General features: G+C 46.2%; 1 protein-coding gene across 1 annotated transcript in view; it reads right to left on the bottom strand.

Annotated features, from left to right (window-relative positions):
* Positions 1–23822, bottom strand: part of myo15aa (myosin XVAa) — a 581049-nt gene that overhangs the window by 357431 nt on the left and 199796 nt on the right. Inside the window, 3 exon segments of the mRNA XM_086002218.1 lie at positions 58–167; positions 6623–6686; positions 11569–11651. Of these exon segments, the coding sequence (XP_085858344.1) occupies positions 58–167; positions 6623–6686; positions 11569–11651 (257 nt within the window).

Here is a 23822-nt window from a genome sequence, read left to right as displayed (position 1 = left end):
CAGACACCGTGCCTGATAGTTTTTCCATTCCTACTGAAGTTATAATTGGGCACTTACGGTGGGTTTTCTGCAAACGATTTCGCTTTATATTTCAGCACCGTGTCAGTCCCGTAAATGTTGTACATTTTATATGGATTCACCGATATGAGAATGCTGCCAATGTATGTCTGCAGGAACGAAACAAATCTGTTTACAAAGAGGTGACGAGGGTCAGTGACCCATTGGTAATAACCCTGAACAAACATCACTCACCAAGGGCTGGCAAGACATTTATCCATTTTTGGTGACAGTGATATAATTGGTGAAATCAGGGTGTTATTGATTCTGCCTATCTATTCAGAATTCTCCTCTTATACTGGAGATCTGTACACTTCATAGAATTATAGAATGATACAGCACAGAAGGAAGCCATTCGTCCCATCGTGTCTGTGCCTGCTCAATAAAACAGCTCTCCAATTAGTCCCACTCTGCCTTGCTTACACCTACTCTTACCTCAGTTCCCCCATTACTGTTTCTATCCTTTACCATTTCTGGTTAGTTTACAGACTAGCTGAGTAAAAATACTGCCTGGTTTGATTCCTGGTCTGTCCTAGATGACAGAGGGTGCCAAAATTAGTCACAGTCCCCCTGTCTAGGGAGAGGTCTGGGTGGGGGCGAGGAGACCCTGGGGAGGGGGGCCTTGAATGGGTCAGCAGCAGGCTGGAGACTTTTGTGGGCCTGATCCTCCTGGGTACAGTCTACACTAATAAAGAAAAGCGCAAGAGTTTTACAGGTCTGTCAGCATCTGAGTTAATATTAGAGATTCTGATGAAGGTCGCTCCCGATATAATTCCCTTTTCAGTTGCTGACTGAACTGCTCTCTATTTTTAGCAATTTCTGTTTTCATTTTAGGATTCTAGGGTTCACGGGTTTAGTTTTTTACCTTCGCAAGAATTTCATATTTAAGTAGAAAATTGCACCTCAGCAACTTCGATAAATGTGCAGCTAGTTTGATCCAGAAGGGAGCTCTTACGAAATATAAAATCTTCCTCTCTCTGCGTTTTAATCAATTTCTAAAATACGATGGTCCTGATTCGATCGCTTGTCAGCAACGATGTGTGTGCATATACACAACTGGCGAGGCATCAGTAACACAATGCTGGCGGGAGGTTACTGAGTGACAGTGTGAGGGGGTTGGATTAACATCAGGAGAGATACAGTCAGTAACACAGGGTGCTGGGGGGTGGGGTTACTGAGTGACAGTGTGAGGGAGCTGGATTAACATCAGTAGAGATACAGTCAGTAACACAGGGCGCTGGGGGAGAGTGTTCCTGAGTGACAGTGTGAGGGAGCTGGATTAACATCAGTAGAGGTACAGTCAGTAACACAGGGCGCTGGAGGAGAGGGGTTACTGAGTGACAGTGTGAGGGAGCTGGATTAACATCAGTAGAGATACAGTCAGTAACACAGGGCGCTGGGGGAGAGTGTTCCTGAGTGACAGTGTGAGGGAGCTGGATTAACATCAGTAGAGGTACAGTCAGTAACACAGGGCGCTGGAGGAGAGGGGTTACTGAGTGACAGTGTGAGGGAGCTGGATTAACATCAGTAGAGATACAGTCAGTAACACAGGGCGCTGGGGGAGAGGGGTTACTGAGTAACAGTGTGAGGGAGCTGGATTAACATCAGTAGAGATACAGTCAGTAACACAGGGCGCTGGGGGAGAGGGGTTACTGAGTGACAGTGTGAGGGAGCTGGATTAACATCAGTAGAGGTACAGTCAGTAACACAGGGTGCTGGGGGCAGAGGGGTTACTGAGTGACAGTGTGAGGGAGCTGGATTAACATCAGTAGAGATACAGTCAGTAACACAGGGTGCTGGGGGAGAGGGGTTACTGAGTGACAGTGTGAGGGAGCTGGATTAACATCAGTAGAGATACAGTCAGTGACACAGGGCGCTGGGGGAGAGGGGTTACTGACTGACAGTGTGAGGGAGCTGGATTAACATCAGTAGAGATACAGTCAGTGACACAGGGCGCTGGGGGAGAGAGTTACTGAGTAACAGTATGAGGGAGCTGGATTAACATCAGTGGAGATACAGTCAGTAACACAGGGCGCTGGGGGAGAGGGGTTACTGAGTGACAGAGCTGGATTAACATCCGTAGAGATACAGTCAGTAACATAGGGCGCTGGGGGAGAGGGGTTACTGAGTGACAGTGTGAGGGAGCTGGATTAACATCAGTAGAGATACAGTCAGTAACACAGGGCACTGGGGAGAGGGGTTACGGAGTGACAGTGTGAGGGAGCTGGATTAACATCAGTAGAGATACAGTCAGTAACACAGGGTGCTGGGGAGAGGGGTTACTGACTGACAGTGTGAGGGAGCTGGATTAACATCAGTTGAGATACAGTCAGTAACACAGGGCGCTGGGGGGAGAGGGGTTATTGAGTAACAGTGTGAGGGAGCTGGATTAACATCAGTAGAGATACAGTCAGTAACACAGGGTGCTGGGGAGAGGGGTTACTGAGTGACAGTGTGAGGGAGCCGGATTAACATCAGTAGAGATACAGTCAGTAACACAGGGCACTGGGGAGAGGGGTTACGGAGTGACAGAGTGAGGGAGCTGGATTAACATCAGTAGAGATACAGTCAGTAACACAGGGCGCTGGGGGAGAGGGGTTACTGAGTGACAGTGTGAGGGAGCTGGATTAACATCAGTAGAGATACAGTCAGTAACACAGGGCTCTGGGGGGAGAGGGGTTACTGAGTGACAGTGTGAGGGAGCTGGATTAACATCAGTAGAGATACAGTCAGTAACACAGGGCGCTGGGGGAGAGGGGTTACTGAGTGACAGTGTGAGGGAGCTGGATTAACATCAGTAGAGATACAGTCAGTAACACAGGGCGCTGGGGGAGAGGGGTTACTGAGTGACAGTGTGAGGGAGCTGGATTAACACCAGTCAAGATACAGTCAGTAACACAGGGCGCTGGGGGAGAGGGGTTACTGAGTGACAGTGTGAGGGAGCTGGATTAACATCAGTAGAGATACAGTCAGTAACACAGGGCGCTGGAGGAGAGGGGTTACTGAGTGACAGTGTGAGGGAGCTGGATTAACACCAGTCAAGATACAGTCAGTAACACAGGGCGCTGGGGGAGAGGGGTTACTTAGTAACAGTGTGAGGGAGCTGGATTAACATCAGTAGCGATACAGTCAGTAACACAGGGCGCTGGGGGAGAGGGGTTACTGAGTGACAGTGTGAGGGAGCTGGATTAACATCAGTAGAGATACAGTCAGTAACACAGGGCTCTGGGGGGAGAGGGGTTACTGAGTGACAGTGTGAGGGAGCTGGATTAACATCAGTAGAGATACAGTCAGTAACAGAGGGTGCTGGGGGGAGAGGTTACTGAGTGACAGTGTGAGGGAGCTGGCTTAACATCAGTAGAGATACAGTCAGTGACACAGGGCGCTGGGGGAGAGGGGTTACTGAGTGACAGTGTGAGGGAGCTGGATTAACATCAGTAGAGATACAGTCAGTAACACAGGGCGCTGGGGGAGAGGGGTTACTGAGTGACAGTGTGAGGGAGCTGGATTAACATCAGTAGAGATACAGTCAGTAACACAGGGCGCTGGGGGAGAGGGGTTACTGAATGACAGTGTGAGGGAGCTGGATTAACATCAGTAGAGATACAGTCAGTAACACAGGGCGCTGGGGGAGAGGGGTTACTGAGCGACAGTGTGAGGGAGCTGGATTAACATCAGTAGAGATACAGTCAGTAACACAGGGCACTGGGGGAGAGGGGTTACTGAGCGACTCCAGCCACTGGCACATTCTCTTAGTGTGCTGACCATTTCATGCCTGGAAATAGGCCTAATTGACTTTGACGACCATATTTTCGACACGGATTGCTTGGGGGACCCCACTATTTACATCTCTCATGTCCAAAAACTTCCATTAATCACATCTTAGTTTACTACCTTTTAACCAACTTCCTGTGTATGGTGCCACACTCCCTTTAATATCATGTTCTTAAATTTTATCAACTAGCCTCCCATGTTGAGAATCACATCTACTGCATTTCTTTAATCAGTACACTTGGCTATATTCTCAAAGAAAGCAATTAAACTATTCACACACGACTTGCCTTTTGCAAATCCATGTTCCCTGGCTTTAATTAACCAGTGCCTTTCCAGGTGATTTTGAATTTTATCTTGTATTGCAACCTATCGAAGCTCTCCCACTGTTAATGTTATAGTGACTGGTCTGCCTTATCTATAGTTATCCCATCAAATTGCTCTATCTCCTCTGCTTCTTCCCTTTGCTACACCTTCCTGTGATAACTGAGGAAAAGTATTTCCACCATTCCTTCCTCCACCAGATGAAGTTTTGATTTTTAATCTCCAATATCCCTTGTTCTTTAACTATTCTTTTACTTTCTTGTGTTTATAAAATTCTTTACTATTTCCCTTCATATTCCCAGCAGACTTTCTTTACACCTCTTCTCGGCCTTTCTAATCCCTTTTTTTGCCCTCCCTCTTTATTTTTTATAGGCGGTTTGATTTTCTTTGATATTATCAGTTCCAGATTTGTCACGTGCCTCTTTGAGTCTCATTTGAATTTGAATTTCTTTACTCATTCAAGGCTCTCTAGCTTTTGCTGAACACTGTCACTGCCTGAAGAGATATGTACCGTTTCTACCTTCATCACCTTCGCTCCAGCCTTTCCCACTGTTTGTGCATTCTCTTATTTGCCAATTTTCTTTCAAGTTTATACAAAAAGTTCGCTTTTTATCTCATTGAAATTGTCTTTTTTTCAGGCATGTACTTTTATCTTTGACTGCTCCCTTTCCTTTTTCATTTTTATATTAAACCTAATTGTGTTTTGGTGGCTGTTTCCTAGATGTTTCCCTACTCTTACATTACCTACTCGCCTCACTTAAGAACATAAGAACATAAGAAATAGGAGCAGGAATAGGCCACTTGGCCCCTCGAGCCTGCTCCGCCATTCAATAAGATCATGGCTGATCTTGGGCTCAAAGCCACTTCCCAGCCCGCTCCCCATAACCCTTCACTTCCTTATTTTACAAAAATCTGTCTATCTCCACCTGAAATGTATTTAATGACCCAGCCTCCACGGCTCTCTGGGGCAGAGAATTCCACAGAGTTACGACCCTCAGAGAAGAAATTCCTCCTCATCTCAGTTCTAAAAGGGCGACCCTTTATTCTGAAACGATGCCCCCAAGTTCTAGATTTCCCCACGAGGGGAAACATCCTCTCTACATCTACCTTGTCAAGCCCCCTCAGTATCTTGTATGTTTCAATAAGATCACCTCTCATTCTTCTAAATTCCAATGAGTATAGGCCCAGCCTGCTCAACCTTTCCTCATAAGTCAACCCCCTCATCTCTGGAATTAACCGAGTGAATCGTCTCTGAACTGCCTCCAATGCAAGTATATCCTTCCTTAGATAAGGAGACCAAAACTGTACGCAGTGCTCCAGGTGTGGTCTCACCAATACCCTGTACAGTTGTAGCAGGACTTCCCTGCTTTTATACTCCAACCCCCTTGAAATAAAGGCCAACATTCCATTTGCCTTTTTGATTACTTGCTGTACCTGCATGCTAACTTTTTGTATTTCATGCACAAGGACCCCAGGTCCCTCTGAACTGTAGCATTTTCTAATCTCTCTCCATTTAAATAATGGTTTGCTTTTTTATTTTTCCTGCCAAAGTCGACAACCTTGCATTTTCCCACATTATACTCCATCTACCAAATGTTTGCCCACTCACTTAGCCTGTCTCTATCCCTTTGCAGATTCTTTGAGTCTTCTGCACCACTTGCTTTCCCGCCCATCTTTGTATCATCCGCAAACTTGGCTACATTACACTCTGTCCCTTCATCCAAGTCATTAATGTAGATTGTAAATAGTTGAGGCCCCAGCACCGATCCCTGTGGCACTCCACTAGTTACCGTTTGCCAACTGGAAAATGACCCATTTATCCTGACTCTCTGCTTTCTGTTAGTTAGCCAATTCTCTATCCATGCTAATATATTACCCCCAACTCCGTGAGCTCTTATCTTATGCAGTAACCTTTTATGTGGCACCTTATCGAATGCCTTCTGGAAATCCAAATACACCACATCCACTGGCTCCCCTTTATCCACCCTGCTCGTTACATCCTCAAAGAACTCAAAGAACTCCAGCAAATTTGTTAAACATGATTTCCCTTTCATAAAACCATGCTGACTTTGCTTGACTGCATTATGATTTTCCAAATGCCCTGCTACTGCTTCCTTAATGATGGACTCCAGCATTTTCCCAATGACAGATGTTAGGCTAACTGGTCTATAAATTTCCTGCTTTCTGTCTCCCTCCTTTCTTAAATAGGGTTGTTACATTTGCAGTTTTCCAATCTGCTGGGACTAGATCCAGCACGACTTCCTTCCTTCTTGGATTAAAAACACAGGGAAGTGAAAGCACTGCTGGGCACATTGTAGAAACACCTCCCTTCCTTGCCACTTACATTACTTCGGGGATCAAGATTATTGCCATTCACTCCTACTGAGAATCCCTGATCTAAATTCAACACTTCCTGGTAAGTTCTCTTCTCTTGTCCTGAACAAGCGTCAGCTGATGTTAGAGTACTTACATATATTATTTGCTGCTCAAACCTCTTCTTTAAATTGTACATCACTGCACCATCATGTAGGTCTCTGGAAAAAATAGAAATATCACTTGGGCCTTTAACAACAGCAAGAACATAACGCGAGGACAATAGCGCCTTTAACGTAGTAAAATGTCCCAAGGCGCTTCACAGGAGTATTAAGACAAAAAATTTGACACCGAGCCACATAAGGAGAAATTAGGGCAGGTGACCAAAAGCTTGGTCAAAGAGGTAGGTTTTAAGGTGCATCTTAAAGAAGGAAAGAGAGGTAGAGAGGCTGAGAGGTTTAGGCAGGGAGTTCCAGAGCTTAGGGTCTAGGCAATAGAAGGCACAGCCACCAATGGTTGAGCGATTATAATCAGGGATGCTCAAGAGGGCAGAATTAGAGGAGCGGAGATATCTCGGGGGGTTGTGGGGCTGGAGCAGGTTACAAAGGTACAACGTAAATGCCTGTCTAACAGCTCGCCTGTACAGCGTAAATGCAGAGAAGCATAGAATCATAGAATAGTTACAGCACAGAAGGAGGCCATTCGGCCCTTCGAGCCCGTGCCGGCTCTCTGCTAGAGCACTTCAGCTGGTCCCACTCCCCTGCCCTTTCCCCGTAGCCCTGCAATTTTTTTTCCTTCAGGTACTTATCCAATTCCCTTTTGAAAGCCACGATTGAATCTGCCTCCACCACCCTTTCAGGCTGTGCATTCCAGATCATAACCAATCGCTGTGTAAAAAGGTTTTTCCTCATGTTGCCTTTGGTTCTTCCTGTACAACAGCTCGCGTGTACTGTGTAAACGTCTGTACACGTACTGTCCAACAGCTCACGTGTCACTTAAATTATCACAGGCCGCACTAATGAGGTTTGTGCCAGTCTACACTTCTGAACTCTGATCTCAGCTCAGACACTGGCCGTGTGCAGTGCCTCGGCCGCAATCTTCCTCTGCTATGTCCTACGGGGTCGGGGGGACCTACCTGCTTCCGGGGCGGCGCTATTTAAAGACGAGGTGCCGGGCTGGCATTTTTGTTGCTGGCTGCCTGCCAGCACCTGCTTCCACTCCCGTCCCCGGCCTCCTGACCCGCCCCTCCGCGGAGTGCTGTCTGCGCTCCATGAGCCTGGCACTTCTCTTGAGTGCCGGGCTCTTTTGCCAGCACTCTGATCCCCGGTGGCCCAGCTGAGCCCCGGGTCGTGCTGCGCAAGGTCCCTCCCCTTTAAGAAGGGGAGGAAGGCCTGCAATACCGTGGCACGTAGCGCCGCGATATTCCCTCGCAGCGCCCCTAAAGGGAGGCGGGGCGCTTCCAGTAGTGCCCTGCTTCCCTCTTGGGGCGTTACCACTCAATTTCTGGCGCAGGGGCGCTAATTTTTCTGGGGCGCTCCCGGCGAAGTTAGCGCCCCAAAGGGGGCGCGAATCAATTTTCCCCCCAAATGTTTTGTCTTAGACCCCAGATCATCCTGAACCACATGCAAATGTAAATCAATGCTCCCATTAATTTTCATGTGTCTCAGGCTGCTGACGTGTGATATTGTGTTAGAAGATAAAATCACCAATGAGGTGACAGCACCAAGAGCTGTCACACCCAAAACCCAGGCCCACAAAATGCAAACAGAACAAAGCAGTGAGCAGGCAATAAAGGTGCAAGTAGCCCCGAGATTCCTAGGCTCAGTGCGCCAGATTGCCTAAGGCTCAGAGGCCACAAGCCGCTCGTACTTGTAAAGAGATCAGAGCTGGTGTCAATCCTAAACTTTCCCTTCACACCCTGACCATGTGCCCTCTCATCCTGCTGTCCTGGGATTTCTGATTGTATTCTCTCAGGTTTATTTTCTCTATCCCATAAAGTGTCTTGTATACATCTATAAGATTCTGTCTGCAATGTCTGCTTTTCAGGCTGAACAGCTCTAACTCATCTAGTCCTACCTGCAGCTCATCCCTGGAACACTGAGGGGAGGCCTTGTTAATTCCTCCACCACCTCCAGGACCCTTGCGTCACAGTAACCAGGACTGTGAGCAATGCCTCAGTTAGGCCCATCCTGCAGGATTGCCAGTGAGGTTGAGAAAAGTAGGAGAGGTGACTAAATGAATCCGGAAGGTGCTGGGGGCTGCGTGCTTGGCTATTAAAAGGGTGCATACATACATATGATCGTAGGAGCAGGAGCCGGTCACTTGGCCTCTCGAGCCTGCTCCGCCTGTAATATTTGCATATTGAATTATCATTGGCCCGCAGGCATCTGTAAGGAATACCTATTATATTCACATGTGACCACATGCTGAGTTGTCATTGGCCTGCAGGCATCTGTAAGGACTGCTATTGTTTTGAAGACCCAGTAGGGGTCCTAACGCCATCTTGTCCCCACTGTGCTGTATGATTGAGATCACAGACCTGATGCTTCATAAAAGAGTTTAAACTGTAATACTCCGTTGTCCTGCAATTTATTATTTTTGTACAAAGTGTGCAAAACAAGACGCCGCCATTCAATAAGATCATGGCTGATCTGATCTTGGCCTCAACTCCACTTCTCTGCCCACTCCCCATAGCCCTTGATCCCCTTACCTTTCAAAAATCTATCTATCTCCACCTTAAATATATTCAATGACCCAGCCTCCACAGCTCTCTGTGGAAGAGAGTTTCAAAGATTTACGACCCTCTGAGAGAAGAAATCCCTCCTCATTTCTGTTTTAAATGGGCGACCCCTTATTCTGAAACTATGCCCCCTAGTTCTAGATTCCCCCATGAGAGGAAACATCCTCTCTGCATCTACCATCAAGCCCCTTCAGAATCTTATATGTTTCAATAAGATCCCCTCTCATTCTTCTAAACTCCAATGAGTATAGGCCCAACCTGCTCAACCTTTCTGTATAAGACAACCCCTTCATCTCCGGAATCAACCTCGTGAACCTTCTCTGAACTGCCTCCAATACAAATATATCCTTCCTTAAATAAGGAGACCAAAACTGTACGCAGTACTCCAGGTGTGGTCTCACCAACACCCTGTACAGTTGTAACAGGACTTCCCTACTTTTATATTCCATTCCCTTTGCAATAAAGGCCATCACTCCATTTGCCTTCCTAATTACTTGCTGTACCTGCATGCTAACTTTTTGTGATTCATGTGCAAGGACCCCCAGATCCCTCTGTACCTCAGCATTTTGTAATCTCGCCCCATTTAAATAATAATTTGCTTTTTTATTTTTCTTACCAAAGTGGATAACATTAAACTCCATCTGCCAGATTTTTGCCCACTCACTTAGCCTGTCTATATCCCTTTGCAGATTATTTGAGTCTTCTGCACCACTTGCTTTCCCACCCATCTTTGTATCATCTGCAAACTTGGCTACATTACACTCAGTCCCTTCATCCAAGTCATTAATATAGATTGTAAATAGTTGAGGCCCCAGTATTGATCCCTGTGGCACCCCACTAGTTACAGTTTGCCAACCTGAAAATGACCAATTTATCCCGACACTCTGTTTTCTGTTAGTTAGCCAATCCCCTATCCATGCTAATATATTACCCCCAACCCCGTGAGCTCTTATCTTGTGTAGTAACCTTTTATGTGGCACCTTATCGAATGCCTTCTGGAAATCCAAATACACGACATCTACTGGTTCCCCTTTATCCACCCTGCTCGTTACATCCTCAAAGAACTCCAGCAAATTTGTCAAACATGATTTCCCTTTAATAAAACCATGCTGACTCTGCTTGACTATATTATGATTTTCTAAATGTCCTGCTACCACTTCCTTAATGATGGACTCCAGCATTTTCCCAATGACAGATGTTAGGCTAACTGGTCTACAGATTCCTGCTTTCTGTCTCCCTCCTTTCTTAAATAGGGGTGTTACATTTGCGGTTTTCCAGTCCGCTGGGACCTCTCCAGATTCCAGGTAATTTTGGTAGATTACAACCAATGTATCCACTATCTCTGCAGCCACCTCTTTTAAGACTCTAGGATGCAGGCCATCAGGTCCAGGGGACTTGTCCACCTTTAGTCCCATTAGTTTGCCTAGTACTTTCTCTCTAGTGATGGTGATTGTTTTAAGTTCCCTCCCCCCACACCCCAATAGCCCCTTGATTATCCATTATTGGAATGCTTTTAGTGTCTTCTACCGTGAAGACCGATACAAAATATTTGTTTGAAGTCTCTGCCATTTCCCTGCTTCCCATGATTAATTCCCCAGACTCATCCTCTAGGGGACCAACGTTTACTTTAGCTACTCTCTTCCTTTTTATATACCTGTAGAAGCTCTTACTGTCTGTTTTTATATTTCTTGCTAGCTTACTCTCATAAGCTATCTTCTCTCTCTTTTTCATTTTTTTAGCCGTCCTTTGCTGGTTTTTAAAAATTTCCCAATTCTCTGGCCTTTCACTATTCTTCGCAACATTGAATGCTTTTGTTTTCAATTTGATACCACCCTTTACTTCCTTAAGTTAGCCATAGATGGTTCATCCTTCTCTTAGAGTCTTTCTTTCTCACTGGATATATCTTTTCTGAGAGTTATGAAATATCTCCTTAAATGTTTGCCACTGCTTTTCTACAGTCTTACCCTGTAATATATTTTCCCAGTCCACTTTAACCAAGTCTGCCTTCATACCTTTGTAATTAACTTTGTTTAAGTTCAGGACACTAGTTTGAGACCTAGCTTTCTCACCCTCAAACTGAATTTGAAATTCTACCATGCTATGATCACTCTTCCCAAGAGGATCCTTCACTTCAAGATTGTTAATGAATCCAGCCTCGTTACACAATACCAGATCTAAAATAGTTTTCTCCCTGGTTGGTTCCACAACATATTGTTCCAAGAAACCTATTGCAGGTTGTAGGATGGGGAAACTGACAAGTTCCAGAGTTTTGAAGTCCTGGGAAAGTATGAGTTAGACTAGGAAATGTCTAACACACTGCGAATGCAGGGTGTGTAGATAAGATGAGATTGAGTTGAACTTACTCTAGCTGGGTCATATCAGCCACTCCATCTTCTTCCAGGTGTTTCCGATACTGCACCGGAGACTGATCACCAAGCGAGTACATCTGGAGCCAACAACAGATCACAATAGCACAAGCAGTTAATCATCTTGTACTTGATGTTGTGAGTGAAGTTTTGGTTTGTTACACAAACCAGATCTAACTGTGACCTTAAACAAAGCCTCCGCCCCCTCTCCTCCATCTTCTGCTCCTCTCCCCTCCCCTCCAACCTCCCCCTCCATCTCCACTCCACCCTCCACCTCCCCACCCTCCCCCTCCATCTCCACACCCTCCCCTCTCCTTCCTAATGAGCGGAGGTGAGTGAAGCTTGTACAGGCTGCCCTCTAGGGAATGTCTGGCCATAAACAACAAGAATCCACTGGGAGACTTCTCCCAGAATCTGTATCAGATGGAAGTGGCAGCTCGAGCCAGAGCTGGATCCACCTCAGAGTCCTGGTATACCTCTCAACATTTAATTCAAGGGCACGCAGTGACCATCAAGTAAGAGAACACCATTCAAACACGCCTGACCTTTGGATGGGGATATCTCATGTAACTCTGTTTCAGTGGCAGTGCTGCCAAAACAGGCCTTGTTACCTTCTAATTAAAACTCTTGTGCTATTCTTACCACTATCACTTTAACAATGAACATTTCAGAACACCTAACCCTCCAGCTCTGGAGTGACCCAACTCTTTTCAGTAAGAAGTTAAAACTGAAAGAATGTCAATTGTCTGACTTATTTTTGTTCTGCGGTGAGAAAAATCTGGTTAAATGAGGCCTGAGCTCTTTGTTAACCACCCCCTCCCTCATCTGAACCATAAGATTAGAGTTATACTGCACTCTGTGCAAATTAAACTAACCTCTGCCTTCAACAGTCTCGGTTATACTGCCTCTTTGATTGACACTAAGGATCAGTGTGCCCCGCTCTAAGAATAGGTCTAGTTTCAACATTTCTTTTCAATGCTGCTCCAGTTACTAAGCGGGAGGGGGAGATTTTCTCTGATGCTGTAAAGGTGTTTGACAAAAACTCTCAACAATTATCAGAGATAAAAAGCCTCGGTTTTAATTCAACCTGCCCGGGGCAGGAACATGGTGAATTTGGCTCAGACACCCGTTTTACACCCGCCTGCCCGATTTTATGCTACAATAGTGGTAGGGGATTCTATCGTAAGGGGTACAGATAGGCGTTTCTGTGGCCGTAGACGTGACTCCAGGATGGTTTGTTGCCTCCCTGGTGCCAGGGTCAAGGATGTCACTGAACGGCTACAGGGCATTCTGAAGGGGGAGGGTGAACAGTCAGAGGTCGTGGTTCATATTGGGACCAATGACATGGGTAGGAAGAGGGATGAGGTCCTGCAGCAAGAATTTAGGGAGCTAGGTAGCAGATTAAAGAGCAGGACCTCAAAGGTTGTAATCTCTGGATTACTCCCGGTGCCATGTGCTAGTGAGTATAGGAATAAGAGGATAGAGCAGATGAATGCGTGGCTAAAGAGTTGGTGCAGGAGGGAGGGTTTTAGTTTCCTGGATCACTGGGCCTGCTTCTGGGAAAGGTGGGACTTGTACAAGTCGGACGGGTTGCAACTGAACCAGAGAGGGACAAATATCCTTGCGGGGAGGTTTGCTAGCACTGTTCGGGGGGGTTTAAACTAAAATGACAGGGGGTTGGGAACCTGAGCAGGGAGACAGAGGAATGGGAAACAGGGATAAAAGCAAAAGATATGAAGGAGAAAAACAAAAGTGGCAGTCAGAGAAATCAACGGTTTAAATCAAACGTGGCCACAGTAAATAATAACTCTAATAGGTCTAAGAGCGTTAAAAAAACAAGCCTGAAGGCTTTATGTCTTAATGCGAGGTGCATTTGTAATAAGGTGGACGAATTGGCTGCGCAAATAGAGGTAAACGAATATGATTTGGTTGGGATTACGGAAACGTGGCTCAAGGATGGCCAAAACTGGGAACTCAACATCCAGGGGTATTCGATATTCAGGAATGATAGGCAAAAAGGAAAGGGAGGTGGGGTAGCATTACTGGTTAAAGAAGGGATTAATACAATTGTAATGAAGGATATTAGCTCTGATGATGTGGAATCTGTATGGGTAGAATTGAGAAATACTAAGGGGAAAAAAACATTAGTGGGAGTGGTATATAGACCTCCCAACAGTAAGGCGGAGGTTGGGGATGGCATTAAAAGGGAATTTAAAGAAGCCTGCAATAAGGGCACAGCAGTCATCGTGGGTGACTTTAATCTACATATAGATTGGGCCAACCAAATCAGTAACAATACTGTGGAGGAGGAATTCCTGGAGTGTTTATGGGATGGTTTCCTGGACCAATATGTCGAGGAACCAACCAGAGATCAGGCCATCTTAGACTGGGTATTATGTAACGACAAAGGATTAATTAGCAATCTTGTTGTACGAGGCCCCTTGGGTCTGAGTGATCATAATATGATCGAATTCTTCATTAAGATGGAGAATGAAGTAGTTGACTCAGAGACTAGGGTCCTCAATTTAAATAAAGGAAACTACGATGGTCTGAGGAGCGAGTTGGGTAGGATTGATTGGGGAATGGCACTCAAAGGGTTGACGGTGGATAGGCAATGGCAAACATTCAAAGACCGAATGGATGAGCTACAGAATTTGTTCATCCCAGTTTGGCATAAAAATAAAACAAAAAAGGTGACTCAACCGTGGCTAACAAGGGAAATTAGGGATAGCATAAGATCCAAGGAGACAACATATAAATTGGCCAGAAAAAGCAATAATCCAGAGGATTGGGAGCAGTTTAGGATTCAACAAAGGAGGACAAAGGGATTAATTAAGAAAGGGAAAATAGAATATGAGAGTAAGCTAGCAGGGAACATAAAAACTGACTGTAAAAGCTTTTATAGATATGTGAAGAGAAAAAGATTGGTGAAGTCAAGCGTAGGTCCCTTACAGTCAGAATCAGGGGAATTTATAATGGGAAACAAAGAAATGGCAGACCAACTAAATTCATACTTTGGTTCTGTCTTCACAAAGGAGGACACAAATAACCTCCCAGAGATGCCGGGGAACATAGGGCCTGATGAAAGGGTGGGACTGAAAGAAATCAGTATTTGTAGGGAAATGGTGTTAGGAAAATTGATGGGACTAAAGGTCGATAAATCCCCAGGGCCTGATAATCTACATCCCAGGGTACTTAAGGAAGTGGCCCTAGAAATAGTAGATGCATTGCTGGTCATCTTCCAGAACTCGATAGACTCTGGAACAATACCCATGGATTGGAGGGTAGCTAATGTTACCCCACTATTCAAAAAAGGTGGTCGAGAAAAAGTGGGGAATTATAGACCGGTAAGCCTGACATCGGTAGTGGGGAAAATGCTAGAATCTATTATAAAAGATGTAATAGCAGAGCACTTGGTAAGCAGTGACAGGATCGGACAAAGTCAACATGGATTTACAAAAGGTAAATCATGCTTGACTAATCTACTGGAATTTTTTGAGGATGTAACTGGTAAAATAGATAAGGGAGAACCAGTGGATGTGGTGTATTTGGACTTTCAGAAGGCTTTCGATAAGGTCCCACATAAGAGATTAGCGTGCAAAATTAAGGCACATGGGATTGGGGGCAAGGTATTGACTTGGATAGAGAACTGGTTGGCGGACAGAAAGCAAAGAGTTGGAATAAACGGGTCGTTTTCTGAGTGGCAGGTAGTGACTAGTGGGGTACCGCAAGGATCGGTCCTAGGACCCCAGCTGTTCACAATATATATTAATGATCTGGACGAGGGAATTGGATGTAATATCTCCAAATTTGCAGACGACACAAAGCTGGGTGGGAGGGTAAGCTGTGAGGAGGATGTCGTGAAACTCCAGTACGATTTGGACAGATTGGGTGATTGGGCAGAAACATGGCAAATGCACTATAATGTGGATAAATGTGAGGTTATCCACTTTGGTGGCAAAAACAGGAAGGCAGATTATTATTTGAATGGCAATAGATTGGGAGAAGGGGAAGTGCAAAGAGACCTGGGTGTTCTAGTGCACCAGTCGCTGAAGGTAAGTATGCAGGTGCAGCAGGCGGTTAAGAAGGCAAATGGTATGTTGGCCTTCGTAGCAAGAGGGTTCGAGTACAGGAACAAGGATGTCTTGCTACAGTTGTACAGGGCCTTGGTGAGACCGCACCTTGAGTACTGTGTGCAGTTTTGGTCGCCTTACCTGAGGAAGGACGTTCTTGCCATGGAAGGAGTGCAGCGAAGATTCACCAGGCTGATACCTGGGATGGCAGGAATGACGTATGAGGAGAGATTGTGTCGATTGGGCTTATACTCACTGGAGTTTAGAAGATTGAGAGGGGATCTCATCGAAACTTATAAAATTCTGTCAGGCCTGGGCAGACTAGATGCAGGAAGGATGTTTCCGATGGCTGGGGAGTCCAGAACCAGGGGTCATAGTCTAAGGATAAGGGGTAAGACATTTAGGACTGAAATGAGGAGGAATTTCTTCAACCAGAGAGTGGTGAACCTGTGGAATTCTCTGCCACAGAGGGCGGTGGAGGCCAGTTCATTAAATATATTCAAAAAAGAGTTGGATATATTTCTTAAGGCTAAAGGGATCAAGGGATATGGGGAGAAGGCAGGGACAGGGTACTGAATTTGGATGATCAGCCATGATCTCATTGAATGGCGGAGCAGGCTCGAAAGGCCGAATGGCCTACTCCTGCTCCTATCTTCTATGTTTCTATGTTTCTATCTGAGTCAAATTCGGGCGGGTGTAAAATCAGTGCCAGAAACGTTCAATGACCTGACAAGGGCAGGCAAGTTGTGACAGTAGCTACTGTCCCCAATGTTATGTTCATTAAACACAATCATTTTTATTAAGAACAGCTAGCTTTTGCTAGACACTTTATTGAGCACATGTGGACTAGGTACAGTATCTGTAGATGCCTCCATCTTGACTGCTGCCTTGTGGATAGCCTGGTGCATTGTGGGTAGCCCACTCTAATATACATACAGCACCACCTAGTGTACCATTCCAGAATGACAGATTACTGATCATTACATCCCCCTTTCTTTGGTTAAACAAAATCAGTATCAATCAATATCAATCAATAACAACATAAACATCTTCAACAGTCAATACATTTTCAATGTAGTTTTCTTTGTACTCAAAGATGAAGTCTGTAATGCATGTACCTTTAAGGGGAGAACTACTTTTTACAGCTCCTGTATACTGTAGTACTGGCAGTGACCACACCTGTATATAAACCCTGAGTAGTGATCTGTACAGTTAGTTCTAGAGTAACCCTCATTCAGTAAACACCTGTTGAATCGTTCCCTGCAGTCTTGTTGTCTAATTATTGAAGGACACAACATCAAGATACACGGATCTAACATTGGCGACGAGCAGATTCGAACCTACCTGCAACTCTGCATCACCTCCCAGGGATTCGCTCCTGGAGAACAGTGGAAGAAGGCAGAGTCCAGAAGCACGGGCGTCGACCACGGGCAACCCCCCAGTCGTCCAGCGGAGATTTGAGCATCGCAGGGGAGGCTGTCGAGAGCCAGGCTTGGCTTTCCAGTCATGGTGGTCCAGCGAAACGGGCTGGCAACAGGTACTGCGCAGACCCTTCCCGGACAGCGGTGGCTAGAGCCAACCGAGCGGCACAGAAAAAGGCCGAGCAGCGTCGATGGGGGAGAGAGAGAGGGTAGAGCGCACAGGGCGCAGCCGGTGTTCAGGACCGAGCGGCGTCAACGGGGGAGAGAGGCGAGAGAGAGCAGAGCGCAGCCGGTGTTCAAGGGCCGAGCAGCGTCAACGGGGGAGAGAGGCGCGCAGGAAAACGTGCAGAGCGCAGCCAGTGTTCAAGGGCCGAGCAGCGTCAATGGGGGAGAGAGGCGCACAGGAAAACGCGAGGTGCTGCCATTGCCACGAGGACCGCAGAGAGCGGCATTGGCAGCAGCGCAGGAGCAGCGCACGAAACCCACAGGGCTCGCCATTTGCCACGAGGACCGCCGAGAGCGGCGTTGGCAGCAGCGCGGGAGACGCCATTTTAAGCCGCAGCGGGGAAGAAAGGAAAGCGCGGGAGACGGCATTTTAAGCCGCAGCGGGGAAGAAAGGAAAGCGCGGGAGACGCCATTTTAAGCCAGTCTAACCACACCCAAAAATGCCGAAGTGTGGCAGTATCACAGCGTTCGACAATGAAGTCGAAGATTGGACGACATATGTCGAACGCATAGAAGTATACTGCAAGGTGAATGAAGTGCCAGATGACAAGAAAGCGCTGGTATTGTTGAATTCAATGGGTGCAAAAACGTATGGCTTACTACGAAACCTAGTAACCCCAGAGAAGCCAGTAGAAAAGGATTTTGAAAACATAGTGTCAATCCTACAGGACCACTTAAACCCCACACCGCTGCTGATAGCAGAAAGAATTAAGTTTCACAAAAGGAACCAGCATAAAGATGAAAGTAATGCTGAGTATTTAACGGAACTGCGCAAGCTATCGAAACACTGCCAGTTTGGAACGGGACCAGCAGATACTTTAAGGGACAAGTTTGTGTGTGGGCTTCAAAGTGAAGGAACCCAGGAACGGCTTCTATCAGAAAAGGATCTTACGCTGGACAAGGCATTCAGCATTGCAGTATCACACGAAGACGTACACGGGGCAAAAAGTCTACCCCAAAGGAAAAATAAGGGTGAACGTTATATACAATGGCAAGGAAACACCAAAAATGGACCTATATGTATTGCCAGATGGAGGACCACCACAGGGCGGCACGGTGGCATAGTGGTTAGCACTGTTGCCTCACAGCGCCAGGGACCCGGGTTCAAATCCGGCCGCGGGTGACTGTCTGTGTGGAGTTTGCACATTCTCCCCGTGTTTGCGTGGGTTTCCTCCGGGTGCTCCGGTTTCCTCCCACAGTCCAAAGATGTGCGGGTTAGGTTGATTGGCCATGATAAAAATTGACCCTTAGTGTTAGGGGGGATTAAATAAGTGGGGTTACGGGGATAGGGCTTGGGTGGGATGGCTGTCGGTGTAGGGACCGGGTGCTAGGGTTTGGATGATCAGCCATGATCTCGTTGAATGGCGGAGCAGGCTCGAAGGGCCGAATGGCCTACTCCTATCTTCTATGTTTCTATGTTTCTATACTAGGACGTGAATGGATCTGGAAGATACAGCTAGATTGGCATTCCATACAAGCACTGACTGTAGATGCCAGAAAGGATGACGACGTCACACCTGGACGACTGTCAAAAATGCTAACTGACGCACAAGACGTGTTCCAGCAGGGACTCAGAACGCTAAAAGGCATAACAGCGACGATCAAAATAGAGGAAAATGCAAGCCCAAAGTTTTTTAAGGCCAGACCGGTACCTTATGCGATCCGCCCAGCCGTCGAAGCAGAGCTGGAAGGTTTGGAACGTTCAGTACTGTCCAAAGTGGACTGGAGCGAGTGGGCTACACCCATCGTTCCTGTAATGAAGAGGTCGTTGAGTAATACGCCTGGGGAACCAAAGAAGGTTCGCATCTGTGGGGACTTTAATGTGACAGTGAACCCAGTCCTTCACACTGTACAATATCCGCTTCCGCGGATTGAAGATATTTTCGCCTCGCTATCTGGAGGGAAACGCTTCACTAAGATTGATCTGGCCCAGGCGTACCTGCAAATTGAGGTAGAAGAAGCCTCGAAACAGTACCTCACGATCAACACTCATAAAGGTCTCTACCAATATAACTAGCTGGTGTTCGGGGTAGCATCAGCTCCGACTATTTGGCAAAGGGCAATGGAACAAGTGCTGCAAGGGATTCCAGAGACCCAGTGTTATTTGGGCGACATCCTGGTCACGGGCGAAAATGACAGTGATCACCTCGCCAACCTGGAGCAGGTGCTCACTAGATTGAAGGAATATGGGCTCCGAGCTAATCGCCACAAATGCGAGTTTTTCCAGAAGCAGATCTCGTATTGTGGCCACGTTATTGATAAAGAGGGGTTACATAAGTCCCCTGAAAAGATTGAGGCAGTAGTCAAGGCTCCAGCACCGGAAAATGTGTCACAACTGAGGTCGTTCCTCGGGCTGGTGAACTACTACCATAAGTTCTTGCCGAATTTGTCTACCGTACTACACCCACTGAACACCCTACTGCAAACGGGGCTACCATGGAAGTGGAGTGATGAATGTAAACGAGCTTTCCAGAAGAGAAAAGCATTGATCACATCAAAAGAGGTGTTGGCTCATTTCAACCCAGCACTACCAATTCAGTTGGCGTGTGATGCATCACCCTATGGCATTAGAGCGGTGCTGTCGCACAAATTCCCGGACGGCTCGGAGAGGCCAGTAGCCTTTGCGTCTCGGTCACTAACCTCAGCCGAGCGTAACTACGCCCAGATTGACAGGGAGGCCCTCAGCCTAGTGTGGGGAGTGAAAAAGTTCAATCACTATCTGCACAAGCAGAAGTTCACCTTGCTGACTGACCACCAACCACTTGTCTCCATCTTTAATCCAAAGAAGGGCGTTCCGGTGATGACTGCGCAACGGCTACAAAGATGGTCCCTTTTTCTAGGGGCACACCAATATGAAATTGAGTATAAGGGCACGAAACAGCATGGAAACGCTGATGGGCTATCACGCCTGCCACTGCCTACTGCAGAGGAAGCACCAGCAGTGGATCCTGTTGAAATATTTCATTCGACTATAATTGAATGCTTGCCAGTAACTAACGCTGGTATAGAGAAGGAGACCCGAAATGACCCGACACTGTCTCAGGTATATGATTTGACAGTGAAGGGATGGCCAGCACATGGTGACTCACTGTTGCCAGCATTCTCATCCAGAAGAGAACAGCTGTCAGTATGCCAGGGGACCTTGATGTGTGGATCCCGAGTGGTAATTCCACCCAAGTTAAGGGAGAGAGTGCTCAATGAGCTTCACGAAGGTCATCTGGGAGGGGTGAAAATGAAAAGCCTTGCTAGGGCTTATGTGTGGTGGCCGGGGATCGATCAGCAAATCGAGGTCCTGACAAAGAGCTGCTCAGGATGCCAGAAGGTCCAAAATGCACCACCACATGCCCCTCTACACCCATGGGAGTGGCCCTCATCTTCATGGCAACGGGTGCATATTGATTTTGCTGGTCCATTCATGGACTCAATGTTTTTAATAGCCATGGATGCGCACTCGAAATGGCCTGAGGTGATCAAAATGTCCTCCACCACCACGGAGAAAACTATTGCAGTCCTACGGACCATTTTTGCCAGGAACGGCTTGCCAGAGCAGATTTGCTCTGATAACGGACCACAGTTTGTGTCCGAAGAGTTTCGAAGATTTATGAAAAGGAATGGGGTATGGCATTACACATCCGCCCCGTATCATCAAGCCACAAATGGATTGGCTGAGAGGTTCGTACAAACCTTTAAGAAGGCAATAAAGGCTATGTACAATGACAACATTCCGCTGCAGCACAAGGTGGACAATTTCCTGTTCGCCTACCGGAATGCGACACATGCAGTCACCAACCAGGCCCCGGCCATGATGTTCTTTAACCGAAGGTTGAGATCTCGTCTGGATTTGCTCAGACCAAATGTACGAAGAGATGTTGAGAGTAAGCAATTCCAGCACATCAATGAGAAGCCGACAAGGAGCTTCAAGGTAGGGCAACCAGTCTTGGCCCGCGACTACCGAACAGAGAAATGGCAAACAGGAACGATATGCACACGGCAGGGGCCACTAATGTACACAGTGGATGTTGGGGAGAACATTGTGAGACGCCATGCTGACCAGATCCTAGAGTCACAGGAATGAGTCAACCCCATGTCTCGGCCATACGTACCTGGTGAGGAACCCGACGTACAGGTCGCATCTACCTCAGAAACAATAGCATTGGAAGCTGATGAATCAACTGACGACAGGGTGTTAGAATCGCCTCCGCACCAAGAGCGAGACACTCGGGAAAGGCGTTATCCAGAAAGAATCAGGAAGCCTCCCCAAAGACTGAATTTATAAATAGACTATTTTCAGTTAATGTTGCATGTTAAAAGTGTTAATTGTAATTAGTTTGATATTTAATTGTTAAATGAGTGTTATGGTAATGTTAATCTAAAAGGGGAGGAATTGTAATGTATGTACCTTTAAGGGGAGAACTACTTTTTACAGCTCCTGTATACTGTAGTACCGGCAGTGACCACACCTGTATATAAACCCTGAGTAGTGATCTGTATAGTTAGTTCTAGAGTAACCCTCATTCAGTAAACACCTGTTGAATTGTTCTCTGCAGTCTTGTTGTCTAATTATTGAAGGACACAACATCAAGATACACGGATCTAACAAAGTCTATCAGGCTTTTTTACTTCACGTGTGGATCTTCTCAGCACAGGTAAGTCTGATGTGTTTTCATGAGAGCCTGTATGTGTATGTGTTAGATTGTTCTGGTGGTGAGTGACAAGATTCAGTTGCAGCATTGTCATCGATTTGCTCTTCGATAGTCTCTCGTGTTTTTAGGAGGGAATGGCGGTTCCTCCTGAGAATCTGTCCTTCCTCAGTTCTAACAGTGTATGACCTTGGTCCTACTTCCTCAAGAACTGTAGCTTTCCTGTTCCATGCATCTGGATCCTCAATCCTGACAACATCATCCCTTGTCAATGGTTTCAGAGTTTTGGATGACTTGTCATAGTATGATTTCTGTTTCAGCTTTAACAGTTGAAGTCTCTGTCTCAGTTCCTTACTCTGCTTTTCTTTTGCACAGCAGGGTAGCGTGGTACGCAACTTGCGACCCATTAGGAGTTCAGCAGATGAAGAACCAGAGTCTAAAGGTGAGGCTCAGTAGCTCAGCAGGGCGAGATAAGGATCAGACTTGCTTTCTGTCGCTTTCTTCAGTAGCTGCTTGAGAACTTGAACACCTTTCTCTGCCTTACCATTTGACTGAGCATACAAAGGACTGGATGTGATGTGCTGAAAGTCATAATGTGCTGCAAACTGTTGCCACTCCTTACAGTTGAAGCACGGACCATTGTCGCTAATGGCAATCCTGGGAATTCCATGTCTGGCGAAGATGGATTTCACATGCATTATGACACTGCTTGCTGTGGTGCTTGAGAGCAGCGCCATCTCAGGATAGTTAGAATAGTAGTCAATCACTATTAGATAGACTTTACCATTTAAATGAAAAAGGTCCATACCAACCTTTTGCCATGGTGCTGTTGGTATGTCAGCTACTATCATTGGTTCCTTTGCTTGTTTGTTTTGGTGTTTCTGACATGTCTCACATTTGCCTATCATGTTCTCAATGTCCTTATTTATGCCAGGCCAATAAACAGTGTCTCTTGCTCTCCTTTTGCATTTTTTAATTCCGAGGTGTCCCTCATGAATCCTTTTGAGCATGTCTTGATGTAGAGCCTGTGGAATGACTATTCTGTTCTGTTTTAGTAATAGTCCACTTGCGACACTCAATTCTGACCTTGTGAAAATATTTTGGACAGGAACCTTTTGGCCAACCATGATGAATGTTCTCTATTACTGTTTGTAATACTGTATCTTTTACTGTTTCTTCTGCTATTTGCTTTGATTTTGTGTCTGACACGGGCAGCGCAGCAGTGACCATATTCACATGAACATCCACGTCTTCTTCAGTAGAGCTCACATGACTCATTGTGGGTGCTCGGGATAGTGCATCTGCTAACACTATGTATTTGCCTGGTGTATAGATCAGTTCAAAGTCATATCTTTGCAGCTTCATCATGAGTCGTTGAATCCTTGGAGACATCTCATTCAGGTTCTTTTTTATGATGGCAACCAGTGGGCTGTGGTCTGTCTCAACTGTGAAGGCGGGAAGTCCATATATGTAGCCATGAAACTTTTCTAGTCCAACTACCAAGCCTAGACATTCCTTTTCAATCTGGGCGTATCGACACTCAGTATCAGTCATAGACTTGGAGGCATAGGCAACAGGCTTCCAATCTTCACCCTCTGCTTGTAGCAAGACCGCACCTAGGCCATCTTTTGATGCATCCGTTGACACTTTGATTCTTTTTGTTGGGTCAAAGAAGGTGAGTACAGGTGTGGTTGTCAGCACTGTTTTGAGGTTTATCCACTCTTGTTCATGTCTTTCTGTCCATGCAAACTCATTTGTTTTATGTAGCAGGTCTCGCAGACAGGCTGTCTTGGCTGACAAGTTAGGAATGAACTTTCCAATGAAGTTTATCATCCCCATGATGCGTAGCACTCCTTTTTTGTCAGTGGGTCGGGGAATTTTGAGTATGGCGT

Source organism: Somniosus microcephalus, chromosome 11, assembly GCF_052327205.1.
Source record: "Somniosus microcephalus isolate GS21.2 chromosome 11, FLI_Smic_1.0, whole genome shotgun sequence".
In the NCBI taxonomy this organism is placed as follows: domain Eukaryota; kingdom Metazoa; phylum Chordata; class Chondrichthyes; order Squaliformes; family Somniosidae; genus Somniosus; species Somniosus microcephalus.
The sequence above is the reverse complement of the archived record's forward strand: the minus strand, read 5'-3'. Positions and strand labels throughout refer to the sequence as shown.